General features: G+C 44.2%; 1 protein-coding gene and 1 non-coding gene across 2 annotated transcripts in view; both read left to right on the top strand.

Annotated features, from left to right (window-relative positions):
* Positions 1–14,392: 14,392 nt before the first annotated feature.
* On the top strand, positions 14,393–14,523 carry LOC142425250 (small nucleolar RNA SNORA18). Its single transcript, XR_012779599.1, has one exon. It is a non-coding gene; the product is annotated as a small nucleolar RNA SNORA18 (small nucleolar RNA).
* Positions 14,524–15,131: 608 nt separating this feature from the next.
* LOC142423836 (aldehyde oxidase 2-like) overlaps positions 15,132–26,024 on the top strand; it is a 95,373-nt gene continuing 84,480 nt past the window's right edge. The window contains exons 1-4 of the mRNA XM_075528945.1: positions 15,132–15,191; positions 17,470–17,524; positions 19,604–19,703; positions 24,336–24,444. Coding sequence (XP_075385060.1) covers positions 15,132–15,191; positions 17,470–17,524; positions 19,604–19,703; positions 24,336–24,444 — 324 coding nt within the window. The remainder of the gene's footprint in view (positions 15,192–17,469; positions 17,525–19,603; positions 19,704–24,335; positions 24,445–26,024) is intronic.

Genomic DNA, 26,024 nt, shown 5'->3' with positions numbered 1-26,024 from the left:
AGAGCTCACAGATTGGGAAAACATCTTTAGCAATGACACGTCAGACAAAGGCCTTATTACTAAAATCTATAATACTTTGCAAGCTTACATTAAGAAAAAAAAAACCTCCCCACTAAGGAGGTAGGCAAAGGATCTGAACAGAAGTTTCACAGGGACAGAAATCCAAATGGCCAGTAAACATATGAGAAAATGTTCCCAATCATTAGCCATAAGAGAATGCAAATTAAAACGACTATGAGATACCACCGAACACCCTCAAAAATAGCCCAATTAAAAAAATCAGAAAGTAACAAGTATTGGAGGGGCTGTGGAGAGGTAAGAACTCTCATCCACTGCTGGTGGACCTGTAGGTATGTACATCCATTATGGAAATCGAATTGGCGATATCTAAAACAGATGGAGATTGAGCTACCATATGACCCAGCAATCCCCCTACTGGGTATATACCCAGAAGAGGCAAGAAATAAACCCCAGCCAGACCCCTGTGTTCCAATGTTCATCACAACACAGTTCACAATTACAAGGAGATGGAAACAACCAAATTTCCATCAACAGACAAATGGATCAAAAAAATCTGGTACATCCATACAATGGAGTATTATGCATCCCTAAAAAGCAATGATGAACACATGAAGCACATTGCCACATGGGAAGAACTGGAGGAAATCATGCTCAGCGAAGTAAGCCAAGCACAAAAGGACAATTACAACCTGAGTCCACTGAGGTAAGCTTTAAAAAAAAAAACCAGGGCATAGGGGAAAAGCTACTATATACATACATCCCTGGGGTGAGGTCCAGCAACAATAGCAGGGCCAAACCCAATCCAGGGATACATACAGCAGCTAACTAAATAGGAGGGGGGGAAAAGACATGCGTAGGGGGGAGCAGAGCACGAACCCACCCAAGGGAGAGTATTGCTTATATCTCCACAGAAGAGGGAGAGAGATAGCAGGTTTTGTCCCAATGTGCCAAGACATGAATACAACATACTGGCATGTACCAGGAAACCAATAGAGAGGTCTGAGGGGCTGACCCCAATCCCAACTATGTGGATAACCCTTCCCCTCAGAAGAATGCACTTCAGAGAACAGCACTGGGGCTACAGCTTGGGGAGAGGGGTGCGTCAGATTAGAGCACATGGGAGAAATGAAAAGGAATGGAGAGACAGGAAAGGCCATCCTGGTCCCCCAATCCCCAAGGACGATAATCCTGCTGAGAGCAGACAACGAACGCACAGAGAAGACCATAGGGCCAGTCCCACCATGAGCCACGATGTCCCTCACTGAACCATAGTGCTGCGGGGGGACAAGACTGGAGACAGTGCGGGAATAATGCACAATCTGACCCCATCATGCTGGGGCAAAACACTGAGGGCATGCAGCAGAGCAGCAAAGGGGGCAAAGGGAGGAAATCCCCGGGGTATACCAAAAACAGACTTTGGAGGCAGAGTGTGGCACCCCATGAGACTCAACTGGAAATACTTATAAAGGCCAACAAACAGACCTTGAACTATTTATAGGCTTTTCCATTTTTGTCAGTGGCTTTCTTTGTGTTATTTTTATTTTGTTTGGGGGGTTTTTGGGTTGTTATTTTTTTGTTGGTTTTGACTTAATTTGTTGTTTTATTTGGTGTTGCCTGGTTTTTGCACTTATTAATATATCTGCATGTCCAGCTGGATAAGATAGGCAGGATGAATAATTTGGAGATGAAAGAACGGAACCAATGGTTCTGGGGGGGGTACAGGAAAAGGGAAGGTGGAAAAAAAGAAAGCGGGTCGGTGGGGGGACCAACCCAGGGACAAGGGAACAACAAATTATCTAAAATCAATAGAAAGAAGGGCATAGGATGCCTACTGGGGCTTAATCAAGGTAAATGTAGCAGCAAGGAATTTCTAAACCCAAATGAAGGCCAAACATGATGGTGGGACAAAAGGAAAGTAAAAGGAAATCAAAGAAAGAACCAGGAAGCAAAGGATATTTATAGAGGCCTAAATATAGGCATGTTCATATGTAAATATATATATAATGAGAGGGGAATAGATCTATGTACTCATATCTATATGTTAAGAATTAATGTTGCAGATGGACATTGGGCGTCAACTCAAGTACTCTCTCCATACAAAAACACTTTGTTCTAACAATCCAGCATTCTGTGGTGCTCACCTTCCCGACACAATCGCTGAAGACAAAATGGGTGCATGAGATAGTTAAGGTATATTGTGCCAACCTGGCTGATAAACACATGTGGAATTAATTGGAGCTGAAGAAATAAATGGCCCGGTGAGCCTCTCCTTTCTAGTTATCAGGTCTCTTGCTTTCTGATGGTTGGACCAGGGTGCAGCTGCCTTAGCCAGTTCCCTGCTTCAGCTGGCAAGGTTCACTTCCTAAAAGACATCCCTGAAGAGAAGCCACATGGACCTACCCCAATGCAGCCCTGGGTTGGGTGCTGGAGCAGCCGTGTGGAGACCCCTGCCAGCACTGAGATGCTTACACACTCGATTCAGCTTTCCTCCTGCAGTTGGCATCATTGCATGTGTTTGTGAGACTGAGGAGGACTTTGTAGATCGGTGTCAGACATATCGTGTAATGTTGGACTTATGAGCTTGGACAACACTGGTTGGGATGCTTTCTTAACGTACACTTACCCTTTATATAAAACTCTCTCTTATACATATGAATTTCTGTGAATGTTTCCCTCATTTACCCAGACTAACAGTGCATAAGCAAATGTAATAAAGAAAGCTGATGGTGCCTGGCTATCAGAGGATATAGTGTCTTCTTAAAGGCTTGAAGAGCAACAAGCAGCCATCTAGCTGAGAAGCAACGAAGCCCACATGGAAAAAGCACACCAGCCTGTGTGATCACAAAGTGTCGATGGGATCAGGTATCAGGTATCTAAGACCCAGAACAAAATCATACCCAATGTGAATGGAGGGTGGGTGGGGGAGAATAGAATGGAGACCCAATGCCCACCTGTAGATAATTGGACATCCCCTCACAAAGGGGTCACAGGGAGGAGATGAGTCAGTCAGGGTGCAGTATAGCACTGATGAAACACACAACTTTCCTCTAGTTCTTTGGTGCTTCCTTCCCCCCGTTATAATGACCTCAGTTCTGCCTTACAAATCAGATTAGACCAGAACACACACACTGATAGAGACAAGAGCCCGCAACACAGGGAATCCAGGATAGATAAACCCCTCAGGGCCAACAATGAGAGTAGAGATACCTAGAGGAGTAGGGGAGAGTAGGGTGGGGAGGGGGAATCGACCACAAGGATCAATCTAGAATGCCCCTCCCAGGGAGACAAATAACGGAAAAGTGGGTGAGGGGTGATAGAGGATGATGTAAGATATGAAAATAATAATCTATAACTTATCAAGTGTTTGTGAGGGAGGGCAGGGGGGAGGGGGGGAAATGTGGAGCTGATATCAGAGGCTCAAGTGGGAAGAAAATGCTTTGAAAATGATGATGGCAGCATATGTACAAATGTTCTTGACACACTGGATGAATGTATGGTTGTGATAAGAGATATAAGAGCCCCCAATAAAAGTAAGAAAAAAAAGAAAAGACCTTTAATTGCATAATAAGAAAAGCATTGGACCAAATGTTATTTTTTAAAATTTCAAATACTTTAAACAAGTAACAGTGCAGAAAATACCATTAAAATGTTCATTAAAGAACACACATTTGAACATTTCCATGTGCTTTTTGAAAACTGAATTTTAGATTTTGAGCCCATGTTCATTTCAAAGCAAAGATTAGATTCTACAGAGTTATAACCTTGAAAACAGAACTGAACTATTTCTTTATAGTTTTATTACCAGCTAGCAGTGATTTTTAAAAATCCAAACAATCTGAATAATTGTTTTTGAAATAAGCATGGAGAATATACTAGAAAGATGTGTGCATATTTAGATTACATGCTATCCCATAATCTCTGGCCTGTGGAACGATATATTTACTAACCTAGCTTCCATTAACGATGTGTCAGGTATTCTGCTGAGGTTCAAGAACATACAGGGTGTATCTTATTTTTTCTAACAGTTTTATTGACACATAATTCACATCACACAATTGAACAGTTCAATCGTTCAATCACATCAGAGTTATACAATCACCACCACATTTATCTTAGAGCCTTCCCCTGGCCCACCCACTGCCATGGTCATATGGCCTTCAACCTGAGCAGAGTAATCACTATCGGTTCTAGTGCTCCCTGCCCACACCCACCCTCACTGTTCACTCCTGAAATCCCACTTCCCTCCCCATCGCCCACCCCCACCCCTGCATTCCCTACAACGCCTGTATCAGTTATCATCATACATCCATCCTTCCTGTGCTTCACAGCTGGGAAACCCAGAAGAAAACAGAGCGAGACAAACTGCGCTAAGTGGTAAGGATGCGAGCATATTAGCGTGGGAAACTCACACGGAGGGAAATATGACCGGGACTTATTCCCTGATTAGGACAGAGGGAGTCTGGAAAGCTAGTATTTCACAGGAGGAAAGTCGCCACTTCAGAAAATTAGAGATATAGTCCAAGTACATTTTCCTGCATTAACTATCTATCTGTGGCTCTCTTTAATTTAATATATAAAACAAAAGGGAGAATTACTTGGACTATATCTCTTAGCTTTCCAAAGTGGTGCGCTTTCCTATCGTGGAATACTAGCTTTCCAGACTCCCTCTGTACTAGTCATGGACTAAGTCCCGGTCATATTTCCCTCAGTGTGAGTTTCCCAAATATCAGTATAAAGGCAGAAATAGAAAAGATGTGTAAGAAGGAGGAGACCCTCATCAATGTTCAAAAAGTTGGGGAAGAAATCTCTGTCATGGGACTTCTAAGAGATACTCACATCCGGGACTAATTCAGGTCATGTCTACAGAGAGGACAACTGGCCGGGCACCAAGTCTGATCCCGCAAAAGCAGGATTGCAATGGTCTCTGCCTGATAGTAAGGCTGTTCGGGACTCTTGCCTTGGCTACAGCGGATCTGCCAGCAGCTTGATCTGACTAGACACTCTGCAGATGGGGTTTGGGCTCTGTCTTCCAGAGCCTTCTCCAAATTGGGTGTTCCTAATTTTAGCTCTGATTCTTTTCACCATAAGATTTGTGAGTTGTAACATGCAAATCCTGTGGAGGTATAAGGAATAGGTCTTTCCATTTGTGTGGGTTATGTTTCATGTACACATACCATCCTTTGCCAGGTTAAATGTATTCCTAAGTGTTCTACATTTTAGAACTACGATAAAGGGACCATCTTTCCACTTCCATTTCTAAATGCTTGTTTCCACAGTAGCAAGAGCTACTGATTTTTCATGATCTATATTGACAGCCCTCATGGCATAGTGGGTTACACACTGAGCTGGTAGCCTCGAGGTCAGCAGCTTGAAACCACCAGTGACTCCACCAGAGAAAAATGATGCCTTCTACTCCTGTAAAGAGTTTTAGTCTTGAAACCCCACAGACTGTCCGCCCACGGGAACAGTTCTGCTCTGTCCTACAGACTCGCTCTGAGTCAGAACCTACTGCAGGGCAATGAGTTTGGTTTGATTTTTTTACAATTTATTTTTTTAATTAATTTGGATTAATATCAAATCATTCCATAGTTCAATTACGTCCAACAGAATTGTACATTTGCTACCACAATTTCTAAATACATAATTCACAGATGTGGGCTGCATTCTTCAGGTGTGACACCCCCCACCTCCTTTCTGGAGTTGCTCCTCCCCCTGAGCACAAACTCATTCCCCCTAAGGTTAGTGAGTTTGGTTTTTGAGGGCTGTATTAAAATCCAGCCACTAGATGAAGTTTTCTTTGCTTCTAACACATCTATTAGTCAATACCAATTGTTTCACTTTTATCATCTTCTTACATCTATTATAACCTGAGATGATGTTACAAAATAAAGGCAATAAAAAGTAACCCTAATTAATTCCTGATCTTAATTGAAAATTTTTTATATTTGCCTCTAAAGATCATCGCAACTGTTGGGTTTTTTTGTTGGGTTTTTTTGTGGTCTTACATCATTCATTTCTTTCCATTCTGACTTCATGTTCTTCTTAGGAATGGCTGTTAGAGTGTATCGAATAATAGCATCTATTGACATGATATCTTAGTCTTCCTGCCTTTTTAGTGCAGTGGGCTAAATCAGATTTAGTATCAATCCAATGCTAGATTTCCTGATATTAAGCCAGCCTTGTACTCCAGGACTGAGCCTTACTTGGTTCACTATGCATTCATGCATTGCCTAACTCTGTTCACTAGCAGTTTATTTATGATTTTTGCATCTGTATGAAGGTAAGTCAAAAATTATTGCTAATGGGGTTCTAGTGCATACTTGCATGGATTTATTCCAAACAAAATGTGCTTAAGCATGTCTCAGTGATCAGTGGATGGCTGCAGACAAGTTCTCTTGGGAATACATTTTCTTAGTCTCAATGGCATACCTTCAAAAAAGAGATACTTTTCTGCCATGAGAATAATTATTTTGAGAATAGGACTAGTATTACAACTTTTAACAAATCTCAAGTGGACATTTTCCCTAATCAATAAAGGTTTGCGATAAGTTTACAGAAATGCTCACGGCTCACATAAAGCAATAGTTTTTAGATAGACAAAGTCTTTTAGGAAAGGTTGGGCAAGGAGGCTCCAGGAAAGATGCCTACCTGGACAGACCCATGGAGTGTTCTCTCTACAACTAAGATGCCGGAAAGAGTGTGTGGGGATCTGAAGCCCGAGGTCTGAGGAAAGAGTAAGAAACAAGGGGCACAATCCTCACACCGACATGGAGCAGAAGGGCAAATTCTCTACGGCCCCTCAGCACCCCAAACTGCTGTCCCTGCAGCGCAGGGCAGGATTCTTGGTTGTTCCCAGTTCCTGACAACCAGAAAGGGGAACAGCAAAGGACATTGAGAACAAATAAATCTGTCTTGGAAGAAAGAAAGACAGCCAGAAGGCAAGACTTCCTCTCCTGTACTTTGGGCATGTCGTTCAAAATGAGACCATTCCCTAGAGAAGGGCATCATTCTTGGTCATTAGGACGTCAGCGAGGACCTTCAAGAAGACGGACTGACACAGTGGCTGTAACATTGGGCTCAAACATAACAATTGTGAGGAAGTCACACAGGCAGCCAGTGTTACGTGCTATTGTACATAGGGCCGCAAACAACATTTGAAAACAAGATACCAAATATGTCCCCAATGAAAAATTACTCTTTCCTGGCCTCTTGCTCTATGCATCCCACATATTTACACCCCTCTTCCCAATTAAATAAGACGTTGGTAACTTTTATCTCTCCCCTCCCCAAAGACCTCCAACCTCTATGCTATATTGTAATTCTGAATCACTAATTGAATTTCTTTTATAGTAGGACTCTTCTTGGCATTTATAGTGAAACATTCCCAAGTAGCCTGCACTCATCATTTAGATTTCCCATCCATCTTTCTTTCCTCAGTCATTTGTCTACTTTTTTCTCAAAGGGTGGTCTTCTGCCTGGTAAGAGGGCATTTTGAGGGGCTGTAGGATCTCAGGTTGCTTTGTGGTCTCTCAGCAACCAGCATGTGCTAGTCTAGTGCCCTCTAGTGCCTAGCATGCCAGCCAAGAAGTTTGATGCCAGGGTGAGTTTCTTTCAGAGAAAACTTGTTCTTTTCACCTACATAAGATTTATACACTATTCCAATTATCCTTGCACTTCTGAAACATTACTGGGTGGTGCTAGATGGGTGAGATAGTTAGTTTATTGTGCCAGCTTGGTCAATAAACACAAGTGGGATTAATTGAAGGGCGGAGAGATAAATGGCTCGGTGAGCCTCGCCTTTCTTGTCTCTCGTTCTTTGATCATCGGAACAGTGTGCAGCTGCCTTGCTTGTTCTGTTCCTCAATTTGCACACAACACTGCCTGTGGGACACCTGACCTATGGACTGTTTCTCTGTAATTTGAGGCCCCTTTAAGACCTGCCTCGCCAGAGAATTGGAATATACATCTCTGGAGTTGGGGACTGACTGTTGGTTGGTGACCTGTCTTACTGTTTGCTGCCTGTGCTAGGATAGCCTGAATCTCTCTACCTGGTGGCCCTCAAGACTTGAAGGGCTTCACTGAGCCATTTGGACTGCTTTATAATTTAACTATTCATTTCTTGTATTATCTATCTGTATATAATCTAACAGTTCATTTCCTGTGTTATATATCTATCTATCTTAATAAATACATATATATAAACTTATCAGCAATCTGGTTTTGTCTCTCTAGAGGACCCCGTCTAATATAGTGGGTGTCCTTTCTCTTCCACCCAACCTGGAATTTTAGGAGCATTTCTAATTTTTCCGTTCAGAGAGAGATTCTTCTAGTAATTAAGGATCCTTTGTTCTCACTTTTCTCTAGTCCTCTTCCTTCCTTGAGGGTTCTGTTATTCATGTGCTAGGTTTTCTGCATCTAATCTCCAAGTCTCTCATCCTGCTTGCCCTGATTTCTACTTCTATATCATTGTGCCCTATGCTTGTTGTCATTGTTGTCAGATGCTGCCGAGCCGGTTCTGACCCATGGAGACCCGATACACAGTAGGAGGAAGCTCTGCCAGGTCCTGGGCCATCCTCACAATGGTGAGGTTTAAGCGTGTTGTTGGGGCCATTGACTGTGGCGATCCATCTTGGCGAGGGACCCGTTGTCATCGGTCTGTTCTAGCTCATAGCAGCCCCACAGGCCGAGGAGAAGTGGCCCCCGGGTTTCCAAGGCTGTCCATCTTTGCAGAAGCAGACTGCCACGGCTGCTTCCCGAGGAGCCGGTGGGTCCAAACCTCAGGCCTTTCGATTAGCCACTGAGCACTTAACCACTGCACCACCAGGGCTCCCGTGCTTAGGTATTTAGGTTTATTGGTTGCACTTTGCTTTCTTTCTTCTTTTGAACAATGTTTTATTGTAAATTAGGTGGGATTTACATTCCAGATCATCAACTGTGATCCACAGTTCAAACTAGAAATCGAACTCCCCAGTAAGTTGACCCCTTCCTCCACTCCTTGATTTCTCTTCTCCTTCCGGGGAACCACTGTCTTCCACTTCACCCAAGTTAATACCCCTCAATAGACTAGCCTATGGTTTGTTTCCCACCTGTCCTACCCTTCTGGGTGATCTCCAAAGTCTGTTCCCTTTGGGGTGAAGGCCATTGTTTGTTTGTTTGTTTGCTTGTTTGTTTCTCTTTTACCAGAGGTCTCGTATAATATTTGTCCTTTTGTGGTTAGCTCAATTCATTCTGGACCTTCCATGCCATGAGATACTTTGTGATTTCATCACTGTTTTTTTAGCAGTGTATAGTATTCCATTGTGTGCGGTTACCAAAGTTGCTTTATCCAGTCTTCTACTGACGGGCATTGGGAGTGTTTGCATCTTCTTGCTGTAGCATGGGTGTACAGTGTCTGTTTTTGTTGTGATTCTTACTTCTTCAGGATATATGCTCCGCAGAGCAATTGCTGGATCAAATGGAATTTCTATTCCCAGTTGTTTGAGGTGGTGTTACATTACCTTTTCATAGTGGCTGTACATATTTGCAGTCCCACCAGCCATATATGAGGGTTCTAATCTCTCAGAAACCTCTCCAGCTTTTGCTATTATTGTGTTGTGTTGTTGTAGGTTTTTTTCACTTGGTCAGCACTGTTAATGTAAAGTGGTATCTCATCATTCTTTTGATTTGCACCTCCCAGGTGGCTAGTGATTGTGAACATTTCTTCAAATGTTTGTTGGCTATTTGCAAGTATTTCGGTTGAACTGTCTGTCCAGATCCTTTGTCCACTTCTTCATTGGGTTATTTGTCTTTTTCTTATTTTTTTAATTTTAATAAATCATTTTACTGGGGGCTCTTACAGCTCTTATAACAATCCATGCATCGATTTGTCTTGTCCTTATTGAGGTGTTGCAGTTTTCCTATGGACTTTAGACATTACTCCCCTGCCCACGTGTCCTTGTCAAAGATGTTTTGCCATTCCATGGGTTCTGTTTTTGTTTTGTTTTTTTTGATGCACTATTTTACTTTAAGTAGGTTGCACTTGCTTACAAGGTCAGTAATTTACATTTCAACAGTGACTATCTTCACCTTCTTCCTAAATTAATTGGTTGCTTGATTGGTAGGTCAATTGGTTGGGTGGGTTTTTTGCTCCAGAAAATCTTTGGGGGCCGAGGAAGGTGGATGCTGAAACGGAATGTCCTTTGTTTTCATAATTATTCAAATTCCCCTCTGTTGCTGTCACTCTTGAACTCCTTTCAATGTCTTCCTTGGCCTTCATCATTTTTTGCTGGCTTCTCTCTTATTGTCCATGGCCCTCCCCTTCGCCCAACGCTTCCTGAAGGAACTTACACTCAGGCCAGCACTAGGATTCTCCCAACAGAAAGCAAAGCTCCAAGTGTCACCCAGGGAGAGATCCCTGTACCACAGAGATGATTGAGTGTTCACATACTGAATCATCTAATGCTCACATGTAACACCAGGGTGTCCAAACAATGATTAAAACCATTGCTACGGAGTTGATTCCGACTCATCTTGAGCCTACATCAGGTCCCTGGGACTGTCCAGCTTGATGGCAGCAGAGGGTCTCATGTTTTTCCTGAAGAAGGGCTGGCAGGTTTGACCATCCCCCTTCCAGTTCGCAGTGTCACGCTCATCCCAGGGTCCCCAGGGCTCCCTTGTATGATCTGTGAGTCCAGAGAACGTGGCAGAGACTGCAGGTTACCCTGATACGGTGGGCAACTTTGTGATCACTGTGGAATGAGTGATCCCCAGAGTAAACTGTCCAAGGTCGTGGGAGTTCCCGAAGGGTGGGAAGGAAGCCTGGGGAGTTGAGGCCCTGGCCCGCCTCTGTGGACACAGCACAAAAACCCACGCTGACAAGTGGCCCAGGCACAAACAAGCTTGAAAAGTACTCCTCTCACATAATTCGGGTTCGGTTTTCAGTTTCCCAGCAATTAATGAATTGGGTTTCCTAACCCAAAGTACTTTTATATCTGCCAAATCTAATACCATAATCCGATTTAACACTCTAAAACTACTTTTACAATATTAAATGCTTGTGCTTTATGTTGAAAGGGAAGGATTCGTTCTCATAAACAAGTTGAAGCATCACCATTCGTGCATCTTACTGTCACTAGCAGGGTCCGTGAAAGTGGGTTTTGGGCTCCCTGGAATCTCTGGGTGAGGCAAGTCGGTAACAGGCTAGGCTGTTAACTAAAGAGTTGGCGGTTCTAGTCCACCCATGGGACATCTTAGAAGAAAGGCTTGGAGAGCCATCTCCCAAAAAATCAGGCCTGGAAACCCCTGTGGAACAGTTTGCCTGTGAGACACATGGGGTGGCCATGAGTCAGAATTCACTTGACAGCAATTGGCTTACTGGTCGTTGTGTTCCCGGATGCCCTTGTCTGTGTGAAGAATGGCCCAGTGAGATTGTGGGTCTTCGTGGGTTTCCCTTTAGAAGAAAGCAGCGTGGAAGGGCCTGTGTCTCCACAGACAGCTTTCTCTATCGCCCAGCCTGCCTCTGCCTGCTTCCCCCTCTCCTCCAAACTCTTGGGGAATCGAAGCCTCTTCAACCCTCAGGTTAAATGCTGCTGCTTCTTCAGAGAGGTCTTGTCTGGCCCCTCTGCCCAAAGCAAGGCTAACCCCTGTTCTCTGTTGCGCTCCAGCCGCACTGGTCACAAAGGCACATGCTAACGGTAGGCTTTCTCCCTGGCTAAAGTATAAAGTCCTCAGAGAAAGAAAACATGTAGGTCTTCTTCTCCACTGGCCCCCAGCGGCACTAGCAGAGTGCAAGACAGACAGGCAGACATTCAGTAACTATTGGAAGAATGAATGCACATCCATGTGATAACCCACCAAACATTTATTAATGAACAAGTTGCCATTGGTGCTGAATACTGTGAGGGACACAGTGAGCTAGGCTAACCTCCCTTGAGCTTGCTCCCTACTTAGGAAAGGGAGATGCACAGACAATCAACTGTTAGTGACAGATTAGCGACTAGCTTCCTAGTTCCTGGTTTATTAAGTGGAAAGTACACAAACAATTGCTTTGGCTTGGCCGGTGCCTTCAGAATTCAAAGAAAAGCGGGTTTAAAACTGCTTCTTGTTGTGTAGAATGTACATATAATGAAAAGTTTGCCTTTTGAATCATTTTTAAGTTAACAATGAAGAGACCTGAATCCATTCACTGTGTTGTACAACCATCACCACTGTCTGCTTCCAAAGACTCTTCCTCACCCTGCACATAAACCCAATACTCTGAAAGCAATAACTTTCCTTCTCTCTCCCTCCAGCCCCTCCAAAACCCCAACTCCCCGCAATCCAGCCCACGGTGACTCCATGCTACCCTACAGGAGAGGGTACAACTGCTCGGAGTTTCCAACCCTGTAACTCTCTCTTTAATCATTTTACTGGGGGTTCTTACAGCTCTTGTAACATTCCATACATCAATTGTATCAAGCACATATGTACATATGTTGCCATCATCATTTCGAAAACATTTTCTACTTGAGCCCTTGGTATAAGCTCCTCTTTTTTCCCCTCCCTCCCTACCCCTCCCACTCTCTGGAATCCTTGATCAATTGCATATTATTGTTATTATTTCATATCTTATACTGTCCATTGTCTCCCTTCACCCACATTTCTGTTATTCAGGGAAAGCTATGTATCCAACCTGTGATGGGCTCCCCTTTCTCCCCCTCCCCTACCCCTGACCATCCCCCTACCCTCATGATATTGCTACTCCCAATACTGTTCCTGAGGGGTTCAATCTGTCCTGAATTCCATGTGTTGAAAGCCCTTATCTGTACCAATGTGTGTTCTCTGGTCCAGCTGGATTTGTAAGGTAGAACTGGATCATGGTGGAGCTGGAGAGGAAGCATTCAGGAACTGGAGGAATGATTTATCAGTGCTGTACTACACCTTGGTTGAATCATCCCTTCCTTAAAACCCTTTTGTGGGGGGAGATCCAGTTGTCTACACATAGGCTTTGGGTCTTCATTACACATACACAAACGTTCGCATTGATATACTTGTTTGTTTGGGATCTTTTGATACCTGATGCGTGATCCTATCAGCACAAGACTGTAACTCTTTATGAAAGTAATTAGCCCATCTTTCTCCCAAAGCTGGTGGTTTTGAAGTGCTGACTTTCAGTTAGCTGTCCAATGCATAACCACTACGCCACCAGGGCTCCACCAGCCTCTAGGAGCAGTGAATAAACTTGGTCTGTCTGCATTTGTCTTCTCTGGATAGTTTCTATAAATGAGATCATTCGTGTTTGTCTCTTTGTATCTAGTGAAACATTCTCGAGGTTCACCCTTGTGGTTGTGTGTATGGAGCTGCATTTGGTGGCGGGTAAAGGGATGGGGAGGGGATTGCGGCAAGACAGGGACACTGTTGTCATTGTTACAGGCATGGGCAAAACTTGGACCATTCAGCAAACACTTTGGGGGCATTTCCTCTGTGGTAGGCACCATGCTGGCCTTGGGGCACAGTGGTGAATCAAAAGTAATGGCCCTGCCCACATGGAGCTTACATTCTAGTAGAGAAAGCAGACAACACCAACGTGAGCCATAGCCATGCCAGGGAGTGACTGATGTGTAGTATGGGGGGAATGAATCATGGTGAGATGGGTGCTACTTTAGACTGGGTGAAAGCTCACACCCCAAAACCAAGAAGGCATGACCATGCTGAAAGTCTGAGAGGAGAGGCGTCAAGTCCAAGGGAATAGCATGCATCAGGGCCTGAAGACAGGAGGGAAATCAGCAAATTCAAGGAGCAGGGAAAGAGCAGTCTGGCAGAGATTATGAGCAAGAGACAGGGTACTTTAAAATGTGTTCAAAAGCAATGAAACTGTGAAGCAGTTCGTGACAAGGATGGATATGGAGGACATAATGCTCCATAAAGTTAGTCCATCACCAAGGCAGAAATATTGTAGGAGACCATCGTTATAAAACAGAGGTAGGGAACATCCGGTCCACAGGTCATGCAAGACCCACTAAATCATCAATTCCAGCTAACATCACAGACCTCACCAAAGAGAAGCAGGTCCAGTCTTCCATTGGGGGTGATTTCACGCAATGTTTGACCAGTGTGGCACCAGAATGGTGTCATAAATAGCCAAATGTTCCTTGACAAGAAAAAACATTCCCCAGCCCTGTTATGAAAGCAAAAATCAAGGTGAAAGTTTCTCAGACCGAAAGAAGCAGACTTTGATGGCCGCCAGGGACTGGAGAAGAAAGGAGGTAAGAGGGAGCAGTAGACTAGAAGAGAGGTGGCGTTAACCAGGCAGAAGGGGAAGATCCTAGTCTACAAGGGGGTAAAGAGTAAACAGCCAAAAGGAGTCTGGGCAAGTTATTGGGAGGATTGAGATGTTGTTTAAATCGTGATGGTTGTTGAGGCCTACCCGATGGGGCTTTCTCTGTGGACCCACACCAAACAAACGCCTCCCAGAGTTACTATGTGGGTTGCTTTACTCGCAGGACTGCTATTGGTTGGATCTGTGAGGAAGACTACAAGACAAATTTTTAGTAAAAAAAAAATCGTGATGGTCCCAAATGGAAACCCCAGCCTAATTCACAATAAAAAGTTGAAAAAGAAAGAAAAAAGGAAAGTTCAGATCTGAAAAGAGAAAGAGAGAGAGAGAGATATGTCTTCAAGAGGTGGGCAGGACCAACCCATGGTCCCTCTGAAGCAAGGATGTGGGGTCTTGTGTGATGGGAGGTCATGGAAAGGTTCTAAATAGACAAACGTTAGGTTTAAGCAAAATGTGGTTCTCTGTTAGGATACTAAGATCCCTCCGGGGTGTGCGCCTGGACTGAGGCCATTTGGGAGGTAGGTTTAAGCTTAGCTTGTTGTTTGTGATCTCACACCGTGAACTGGGTGGGAAGCAGGAAGAGATGTGGGTTGAATGCAGAGTGGGCTCCCAAGCCAAGATAGGTGGTTGGCAGAGGAGGCGGGAGGAAAGGGCGGGGCCTCACTGTTGCCCTCCACTTAAAAGACCAAGAAGCAAGGGAACTTAACCTCCTGCCTCCCCTCTGAGGCTCAGGCCACCGAAATCCTTTCTGCTCATTGGAGACACCGGTGCCAAAGAGCACTTCCACCTAGAGTTGAAAGGAGAAACTTACGGTGCAATGCCTTGCTCGACAAGATCGGATGAGTTGGTTTTCTTTGTGAACGGGCGAAAGTTAAGTGTTGCGTGTTACGGCTGTGGCCTGCCGGGCCCACAGGAAACCACTAGATTGGGGGCAGCCCCTGTGGTTCCTTCAGGCTGAAACTTTCTATTGTTCAAGGGCCAGGTGTCAGAAACTAGAGTTGCTGGGTGGTACAAATGGTTAACTCACTCCAAAAGGTTGGAGATGTGCCTCAGAAGAAAGGCCTGGCTATCTCCTTAAAACCCATCCTATGAGAACTCTATACAGTTCAACTCTGACATGCCCGGAGTCACTCAAGAGCACTGTCTCTTCCATTATCACTTTTCCCTGGAAACACTGTGAGAGCCATCGCCCCACTGGTTCTTGCCAACAATTCACCCAAGCTATTGGTTAATTCTGTTCTGATCATGAGTCTCTCAGAGGAACAATTCTGTTGCTCCCCAGGCATGTGCCCTCTCTGTGGCTTGCTGCCTCCTCTTCAAAGCTCTCCAGTTCTCTGATTCCACCAGCCTAAGTGGGATCTCGCCATCCTCATCCTTGTCCCCACTCCCAGGTTTTGGTGTAAAACAAGAAACAAATAGAGCACAGAGTCCCTGCACTTTCCTTTCTCCCCTCCTCACCTTCTCTGCAGGGTCCAGTCTCCACCATCAGCAATCACCATACCAAAAACTCACTGCCACTGAGTCAATCCTGACTCATATCTACCCGTTTCTTTACAGGAGTAGAAAGCCCCATCTTTCTCCCACAGAGTGGCTGGTAGTTTCAAACTGCTGACCTGTTTCAGATCACAGCCCAATATGCAAACACTACACCGCAGTCTACCATTTGTTTTCCGTGTCCTTACTTACTGACCCCACTGGCTGAAGCTTCTGAGACACAAAAACCAGAGATGGTTCCTTCCACTAGATTCTGTTCCACGTCCTTTCCTGAGTCATGAAGCCAGAACAAGGAGGCAATAGTGAGAAAGGGGTATCATTCTAGGGTTAGAGAAAAGACAGAGGTGTGTGGTGGTGGCAGAAGTCAACAACTGCTTCAAAAATAGCATCCAGCCACAGCCACAGTCTCAAGAAACATGTTTTAAATGCCTAGTTCAGGGTTGGCAGGGAAGGCTTCTTCTTTTGTTAATTAAGGGCCCCCTAGAGACCCAGAAAAGAGCCCTGATGGGTTAGCAGTGGATTAGGAATTGGGCTGCTAACCACAAGATCACAAGTTTGAAACTACCAGCCAGTTCTCTGAAGAATGATAAGGCTGTTTGTCCTCATAAGGATTTACAGTCTCAGAAGTCCCATATAAGGTCAGTGTGTGTTCGAATCCACTCAATGGCAGTGGTTAAAGATCCAGGGAGGGGGTGTTGGTGGTGCAGTGGTAAAGGCCCTCCACTGCTAACCAAAAGGTCAGTAGTTCAAACCCACCAGCTGCTTCAGGAAAAAAAGATGTGGCAGTTGGTGTGGGGAAAACTAATCCCCCACTTCCCAGGGTGAGGGGTTAGGAATTCTGGAAGTCCCCTGCATCTGGAGCTAGGGCGTCATGACTCACCATCGAGTTGGTTTGGGGCCCTCTCTTGGGTAACAGCAACTCCCCCAACTTCTCTTTCTGCCAGCTGTCTGACGGCCTCCAAACCAAAAACAAACCCACTGCCACCTAGTGGATCTCAACTCATCATGACTCGGGACAGCGGGAAGCTGCTCCACAGGCCCTCCTAGGCGACAAGCTTTTCAGAAGCTGTCGGCCTCCTCTTCCTCCCATGTAGCAGCTGGTGAATTTGAACGGCAGCTCAAAGCCTAACCCGCTGTGCCAACAAGGGACTTTGCTTAAGTCCCCAGGTGTTATTAAATGTCTTCCCATTAGAGCTGCTTCCTGGCCACCAGGGTAAAAAAATCTCCCCACCCCCACCCCCAGCCAGCTTTCCTCCCACCAAGACCTTGCATTGCAAATACGTATATGCACAGACACACTTAAATATTTCATCCAATTTTAAAGATTTCAAAAGTCCAAGAGATTGGGTCACAAGATTTCACAGCGATGGCTAGTGGAACAAAAGTGAAGACTCCGTATGACTGCCAGGCACTTGCTTTTCCACAGCAGTGGTTTCTACCCCGAATCCCAGAGAGGAGCACTGTCGCCCCATTTCCTTTCCCGGTCCCCTGCTCTGCGCATTTGTGTGAAAGCTGTTTGCTCTCAGAGCATAAAATCACAAAGGCTGCTGGCACTGAACCTAACATCATACCCCAATCCCTAAAGCAAACAGACCACAGCTGATATTCCACTGGGCCACGGATCCAATTCAAAACTAATCTCTTTTCTGTTGCCAACACAGGTGATAGAGAGAAATGTGGACCCAGAGGTGACTCTGCTGACCTTCCTGAGAAAGAACTGGATCCTTTTGTCAAACTCTTGGCTTCCACTCTGTCTGTTTAAAAACTTACACCCGCTGCAATTATGGGAAGCAATCAACCCCTTTCATTCCCCAAACAGCCCACACCCTTGGTCCTTGCTCCCTATTTGTTTGGGGAGTGGTGTTAAGGTTATTGGATTAATTGGACTCAGTTTCTGCTTTCTCGGTTGACCAGCAGTGAAAATGAGCTAAGCCCTTTACTTCCGCACTAGTTTTCCTTCAGGGCTGGCCAGCTGCCCCCCTGAAAGGTTAGGTAACAGAGGCTTGGGTTGCGCACGCTGCCCTTGAGCGAAACCAAATTCTCCAGGTCCCGTGGGAACACTGGTCCTCAAAAAGATTTCACTTCATCATGTTTGTTTCCTCACACCATGTCTTCCCTGCCCGCCCCCTTATGTTCTGAAACGCAGAGCTACATCCTCATACAATGAACGGGGAGGAGCTACTAGATCTCCCAGAGAAGTCAAAAGAAACAGATAATGGAAATGACAAGAGTAGACAGAGTTGGCCAGACAGAAAGGTTTTGTTTAAAAGCCCCCATAGATTCATTGTTGTTGTTGTTGTTGTCGGTTTTTACATTTTTCAATATGTAAGCATTAGGAAATTTTATGTTGTAAAAATCTCTATTCCCAGTGCCTCGTGAAAAATGGGAAGACGATCGATCCCTCCTGGGAAGCAACCGTCTTAAGGTGTGAATGGGACCTGTCCTCCTCTTCAGTCTAACGCAGGACGGGCGGGCGCTAGTTACACCCAGCCCGCTCTTCCCAGTTACCAGTAGTACTCTGATAGCCATGGAGGCCGACATTCCTCATTTTGATGGACAAGGCCTGTGGGTTAAAAAATAATCTTTTTTTTTTTTTAAGTAAGAGCAACAGAGTTCCCCACCCTGAAGTCTTCCCAGAGGGCTCAGTTAACTGCATCCAATTCCACCAATGGTGTGGAGACAAGCCACGAGTAGGGAAGGCATGGATTTCTATAAAGAAAATGGGCTGGGCCGAGAGGTGGCATTAGGACCTGACCCAAGCAGGAGCAGCAGAGGGTGCAAGGCTGGATCTGAAACAAGGACAGGGATTTCTCCGTAACTTGCTTTGAAATGGAGTAGAAATGACTGGACAAAACGAGTCTGCTATGAAATAAAGTTCTCTCTTCTAATTACATGATTAGACCCCGGAAGAAGACATAGGATGAGTGTCGGGGTGTTAAACACTTAACTACCAGCTGAAAGGTTAGCAATTCAAATCCACCAAGGGGCACCTTAGAAACAGGCCTGATGATTTGCTTCCAAACGCTTTGAGATTCTGATGGAGCATCCTGGTCTGCACACTCAGGGTGCAGACTAGCTGGGATTAACTCGATGGCAACTAGCAGCAACAGAGGATGTAGAATTTTTCAAAGGGCTTTTACAAGCATTGCCTTTAAAAATGCATTGATTAAGCCTCAGAAAGTGAGGTAAGTACCGGCTTTCCCCCTTTTGCAAGTGAGAAAAGAGACAGGGGGCAGGTAAATATGTCTGATGTCCCATAGCATTTAATAAAATATGGAGTGGCCTTTACTGAGACCTACATGTAGATGAATGACTTCTTAGACCTGCCTGTCTCCCCGCCACCCACCAAGAGACCTTCCTTGCAGGGACGCCCTGTGCTATTAGGTGCCAACCCATAGTGACCCTGTGCACAAGAGAACCAAACACTGCTGGTCCTGGGCCATCCTCACACTGTCGCTGTGTCTGAGCCCATTGTGACAGTCAGTCCCTGTGTCAGTCTACCTCTTTGAGGGGCTTCCTCTTTCTCACTGTCCCTCGATTTTACCAGCATGACGTCCTCCTCCAGAGGCTGGTCTCTCCTGACAACATGTCCAAAGCACATGAGACAAAGTCACGCCATCCTGGCCTCTCAGGCACTGCGGCCATGCGTCTTCCGAGACAGATTGGTTTGTCCTCTTAGCAGCCCTGGTACTTTCAATCTTCTTCACCAGCATCACAATTCAAATGCATCGATTCTGCCAGTAACACCCTAGAGGGAACTACCTATTGGCATCTTTTCCTTGACCATCCCCTTTCTAGTACGTCTCACAGGGACCAAGCATGGCTGTGGACGAGGAGGCTGCGGGGCCTGCACCGTGATGGTATCCACGTATGACTCCACATCTAAGAAGATCAGGTATCCTTCTCAGAAAACGGGAAACCCAAAGGGTCCCTATGTTTTTGTCAGGCTTCTTTGCTCATCTCGGGGCTGAAAGAGATCTCCCGTGGCCTTCTAGACCCGTAGTTTTGCCATCTCTGGGTCTTAGATAGCCTTGCAAAAGCTGATCAAAGTAATGAGCCCCATCGGGGATCATAGCACCATAGTTTCAGGGAACACGAAGGTCATTTGGTATAACATAGTCCACAAAAACAATGTCCTACATCTTACTTTGACGAACAATGACTAGGCTCTTTTTTCAATTATTAAATACTTTTATTGGGGGCTCTTACATCTCTTTTCACAATTCATACATTCATCCATTGTGTCAAGCACATTGCACATATGTTGCCATCATCATTTTCAAAGAATTTTCTTTCTACTTGAGCCCTTGGTATTAGCTCCTCATTTTCCCCCTTCCTCCCCCACCAGGCCTCCCTAATGAACCCTTGATAAGTTATAGATTATTATTTTCATTTCTTACATCATCCTCTGTTACCCTTTACTCACTTTTCTGTTGTTCATCCCCCTGGGAAGGGGTTATATGTTTATCCTTATGATTGATTCCCCCTTTCTCTCCCCCACCTTCCCCTTATCCTCTCCCTGTATCTCTACTCTCATTGTTGGCCCTGAGGGGTGTATCTGTCCTGGATTCCCTGTGCTATGGGCTCATGTCTGTAGCAGTGTGCATGTTCTGCTTTAATCTGATTTGTCAGGTAGAATTGAGGTCATGATAATGTGGGGGGAGGAAGCATTAGAGAACTAGAGGAAAGTTGTGTGTTTCATCAATGTTATACTGCACCTTGACTGGCTCATCTCTTCTTTGTGACCCTTCCATGAGGGGATGTCCAATTGTCTACAGATGGACTTTGGGTCTCCACTCCTCGTGTCCACTTGAGATTCAGTCTCCACAACCCTGAGACCAGAAGAACTAGATGATACCCAGCTACCTCTACCAATTGCTCAGAAAGGGATCACATTAGAAGGTCCCAGATAGAGTAGGAAAAAGGGTGAAACAAAACTCAAAATGATAAAATGGACCAGGCTTACTCTATCCAGTCTGGATAGAGACTGGTGGAGCGCCCTTAGTCACCCTTCAGGTCTGGAACTGACCTCACCCTCCTGGCTCAATTTTCAGCCGAACAATAGGCCTATAAAATGAACAGTAGCACCAGGGAGGTGCACCTACCTTAGAATAATCAACCGCTTGAGATCAAGGAGGCAACTTTTTCCCAAAGCAAAATTCAGAAGGACGAGGAGAGGAGGTTGGATCAGTAGTGGTGCATTGAAGGGGTAACAATTAATAAGATGAAGCTGAATGCAAAAAGGATGATCCACTCTCTAAACCCCTAACCCAATTCACAATAAAAAGGTTAAAATAAATTAAAAGTACAGCATAAAATTGAGTTAAATTTATAAGCTATGAGCCATCCACTTAGAAAACTCATAAACTAGTTACACTTTGCATACGGTTTCAGTAGATCATAGACCTCCTGAATCTAATTTATGCATGTCAGATTAAGAAACCTCAACTTAGCTCAACCTTTTATTTTACAAATTAGGAAACTGAGACTTGAAGCGATGAAGTGACTCACTCAAGATCATGCACTCCTAAGCAGTAACACAAGGACGCGTGTTCTGTGACTCTGACTCTAATGCGCTCTCTATAGCGAGCAGGAGCCTGGGCCGTGATTTCACCCTTTAATCAAGAACCAGAGACCAACATTTGCACTTCTCCCAAATCTATTGGTCCAAGAAATCAAAAGATGGGCTAACACTCAGATCATCCAACACTGGTTGTCTTTGTTTGTTTGGGGGTGGGGGGAGCCACTTTGCTTTTAAAATAGTTTTATTGATATATATTTCACCTATCACACAGTTGAATTATTTGATCATATTCAGAGCAGTTGGGCAATCATCATCACAACCAATTTCAGAAGATTTACTCTTCGTTCTCGCTATTGTTAACTCCCATTTCCTCCCATCCCCCTGCCATGCTCGTTATTAGTCCAGTGACTGTCTCTGTAGATTTACCTATCCAGGATGTCATACACAGAAAACCATGCAGAACACAAACCGGAAGTAGACAAAAAAACAATGACCAGACAAAGCACAGAACAATCTGAAAAGAAAGCAGAAAATAGTAAAAACTGCAACAACGTTAACAAGAGTCAAAAAGGACATCAATGTTCTCTGTCTGGTGGCAAGGTTATGCACATCCCTTGAGTATGTTGAGAAAGGATTCACGGAAGGCTTAATCTGTGTGAGAACTCTGCAAATGGACTTTAGACCTACACTGTCATTCAAAGCCTTCTAATACTATTCTAATACTAAGCTCTAATACTATTCCATCCTTCAGATCGAGATTTTATTATTTGCGATCCTTAGATCATACAGGCTGGTGCGCTTCTCCCATGTAGACTTAGTGGACGCCTCACATAGAGGAATGCTTGGTTGAAGACAAGCTTGTAAGAGCCCAGACGCTGTTCTTTCTGACAGTTGGCCATCATCTGGATTCTTCACTACACCTCACTTTAGGATTTAAATCTTCAGTGATTGTTTCAGGAAGGCAAACATCAAGCAGGATGATGTCGCAACAACTCATTGTTCTTAGACTGGGGCTAAAATTAAGTGCAAGGCCAACATCTATTCATATATCTATGGTTTATATATGTCTGGATCACTTTAGAGACATCATGATCATTTTATGATAGAGGGCATTATAAATCATCCCCCTGGGGCATCAGGTAATTCTATTGATAGCATCATTCATTTAGCCAAAGGTATAGAATTTTAAAACATTGTTGAGAGAAAGCAGTTATACAAGTGTAGGCCAGCTCCAGGCAATAATACTTGAATCTTTGACTTGTAGAGATTAAACACGTAAGTGACTGAACATTGGTTGCATGAATAGTTGGGGTTGGTGATAGGGCAAACTTTCAGTAGCACTCATTCACAAAGGCAAAACCATGCCTACTAGACTAATACATGTCATAAGAAAACAAGGATAGCATTAAAATAGTAAATATATGGTAGTCCCAGGCCACCATTCATTGACATTCTCAAAGCAAGATAGGCGAACCAAAGTCAAAGGTATTCCACAACCTTAGGATAGCACTCATCTGCTTCTCACACTAGAGTGTCCCAGCCTACACATAGCCCAATGGACTATGATGGCTCCTTAAATCTGTTCCGGTGAATCTGAGGTCAAACCCAGTTTCCTTAGTGGGGGTTCCACATGAAATCCTTCCATTGTGGCCTATGACGGATATTGTGCTCCTCGAATAGATAAGAGTTAAAAGTCCCACTTGGTCATGCTGAATTATGTTTTGATATGTTGTTGGATTCTTTTGGCCAGAAGTTTTCTGAGAATTTTTACATCTGTTTATGAAGGATATTGTTCTGTAGTTTTCTGTCTTGGTGGAGTCTTTGCCTGGTTTTGATATCAGGGTTATACTCGCTTCACAGAACGAGTTTGGGAGTTTACGACCTCTTTCATTATTCTTGAATAGTCCGTGTAGACTTGTTGACCACTCGTCCCTGGATACTTGCAGGAATTCCCCTGGAAAGCCATCTGGTCCTGGGCTTTTCTTGGTCGGAAGTTTCTTGATGGCCTTCTCTATTTCCTCTTTGGTTACGGGTCTGTTCAGATTATCAACATCTGTCTGTGTCTATTTGAGTATTTGTCTGTTTCTAGATTATTAAATTTGTTGGAGTAGTTTTTTTCATAGTAATATATTATTATTTCCTTTGGGTCTGTTGTGATATTTACATCTTCTTTTTCTTTTCCTGTGTTAAGTTTGCCAGAGGTTTGTCAATTTTGTTAATCCTTTCCAAAAAACCGAATTCTTGTCATGGATCCCTTCCATTGTTTTCTGTTTACCAGTTCATTTACTTCAGCTCTAATCTTTGTGATTTTTCTTCTGGTGTTGAAAGACTTATATTGTTGCCTTTGTTCCAGTTGTTGGGGTGTTGTTTTAAATTTCTATTTCATGTGTGTGTGCGTGTGTGCGCGTGTGCGTATGTGCATGTGCGTGTGTGTGTGTGTGTGTGTTGATTGCTACAAATTGCCCTCTGGGAAGTGTTTTTGCTGTGTCCCAAAGGCTTTACGGATGACTCAGGGTCATTTTAGTTTGTTTAAGGAATATCATGACTAGTGGGGCCCTTTCATTGTCCCGAGGGCCTCTGCTCTAGACTTGGAGAGTTCTTCCGATATTCAGAATGCCCAGATTTACCTGACCAAAAACAAAGTCAATATCACCTCATAGTGACCCCATAAGGGACATAGCAGAGCTGTTCCTTCAGATGACCAAGACTATACACCTTCAAGGGAGCAGACAGACTCATCTTCCTCCTGCGCAGTTCAAACCACCAGCTTCGTGGTTAGCAGCCCAATACTTAGCCCACGGAGCCTCCAGAGCTCCAGAGTCACCCTAAGGATCTCCAGTCCTTAGAGAGAGTATGGAGTCCGCAGACAGATCTCCACACTCTTCCTCCCTGCTCCTCCCTGGCTGAGTGATAGCTGCTAGGGGTGTGCAACACTCTTGGTCCCCAGTCTCCCACAAGACAGAACCACATTGCTCACCTTGATGTTTCTGTTTCTCATGCTAGACACTTCTCCGTCACTGCCTGCCTGGTGCCCATCTGCTCTCTGTACGGAGCTGCTGTCACCACTGTGGAAGGTGTTGGAAGCATCAAAACCAGGATTCACCCTGTGCAAGTAAGTCCACATCTTAAGTTTCTCACTTCCTTTCAATTTTTTTCATTAATTTTCTGTATTATTTTCTCTTTTTTCATATTTTAGATTGTTTTATTTTATTTATTAAATACTTTCATTGGGGTCTCTTACATCTCTTATCACAATCCATGCATTCATCCAATGTGTAAAGCACATTCGTACATATGCCGCCATCATTTTCAAAGCATTCTCTTCCCACTTGAGCCCCTGATGCCAGCTCCCCATTTCTTCCCCCTCCCTTCCTCACAAACCCTTGATAAGTTATAGATTATTACTTTCATATCTTACATCATCCTCCAACACCCCTCACCCACTTTTCCATTATTCATCTCCTTGGGAGGGGTTTATAGTTTGATCCTTGTGATCCATTCCCCTTTTCTCCCCCCACCCTCCCCTAATCCTCTTGGTATCTCTACTCTCATAGCTGGCCCTGAGGGGTTTATCTATCCTGGATTCCATGTGTTTCAAGCTCTTATCTGTAGCAGCGTGCATGCTCTGGTCTAATCTGATTTGTAAGGCAGAATTGAAGTCATGATAGTGAGGGGATAGAAGCACCAAAGAACTAGAGGAAGTTGTGCATTTCATCGGTGCTATACTCCACCCTTACTGGCTCATTATTTCCCTGTGGCACCTCTGTAGGGAGATGTCCAATTGTCTATATATAGGCATTGGGTCTCCATTCCATTGCCCCCCCACCATTAACCTTGGGTATGATTTTGTTCTGGGTCGTAGATGCCTGGTACCTGATCCATCGACACCTCGTGATCACACAGGTGTGCTTCTTCCATGTGGGCTTTTTTGCTTATCAACTAGATGGACACTTGTTTATCTTCAAACCTTTAAGACCCCAGATGCTATATCTTTCAATAGCCAGGTGCCATCAGCTTTCTTCACCACATTTACTTATGTACCCATTTTGTCTGCAGCTATCCTGTCAGGTAGGTGAGCATCACAGAATGCCGGGTTGTTAGAAGAAAGTGCTCTTGCATTGATGGAGTACTTGAGTCGAGACCCAATGTCAATCTGCAACCTTAATTCTTAACATATAGATATGAGCTTATTGACATATAATTCATATATAAATCAATGGTTCAAATACATCAAAAATTGTGCAATCATTGCCACAGTCAATTTGGGGGCATTTTCTTCATTCTTCTTTCTATCCATTGTTATTAGCAGCTCCTGTCCCCCAACCTCCCTGTCATAATCTCAAGGAACCATTGATCTAGTTACTGACTATATAGGCTTCTCTATCCTGGATTTCATATAAGGAAAAATCATACTATAAGAAAAAGGAAACAGCAAACAATAAAATAAAACAGAAAAACCTTATTCCAAAAGAAAGTAGAACATAATAAAAATTAGATAAAAATGGGTCAAAACTTCTTTTTTTAATCATTTTATTGGGAGTTCTTACAGATCTTACAATATTCCATACATCAATTATTTCAAGCATATTTGTACATATGTTTCCATCATGATTTGCTAAACATTTACTTTCTATTTGAGCCCTTGTCATCAGTTCCTCTTTATTCCCTCTCTTACCCGCTCCCACTCTCGTG

This window comes from Tenrec ecaudatus, chromosome 13 (assembly GCF_050624435.1).
Source record: "Tenrec ecaudatus isolate mTenEca1 chromosome 13, mTenEca1.hap1, whole genome shotgun sequence".
In the NCBI taxonomy this organism is placed as follows: Eukaryota; Metazoa; Chordata; class Mammalia; order Afrosoricida; family Tenrecidae; genus Tenrec; species Tenrec ecaudatus.
The sequence above is the reverse complement of the archived record's forward strand: the minus strand, read 5'-3'. Positions and strand labels throughout refer to the sequence as shown.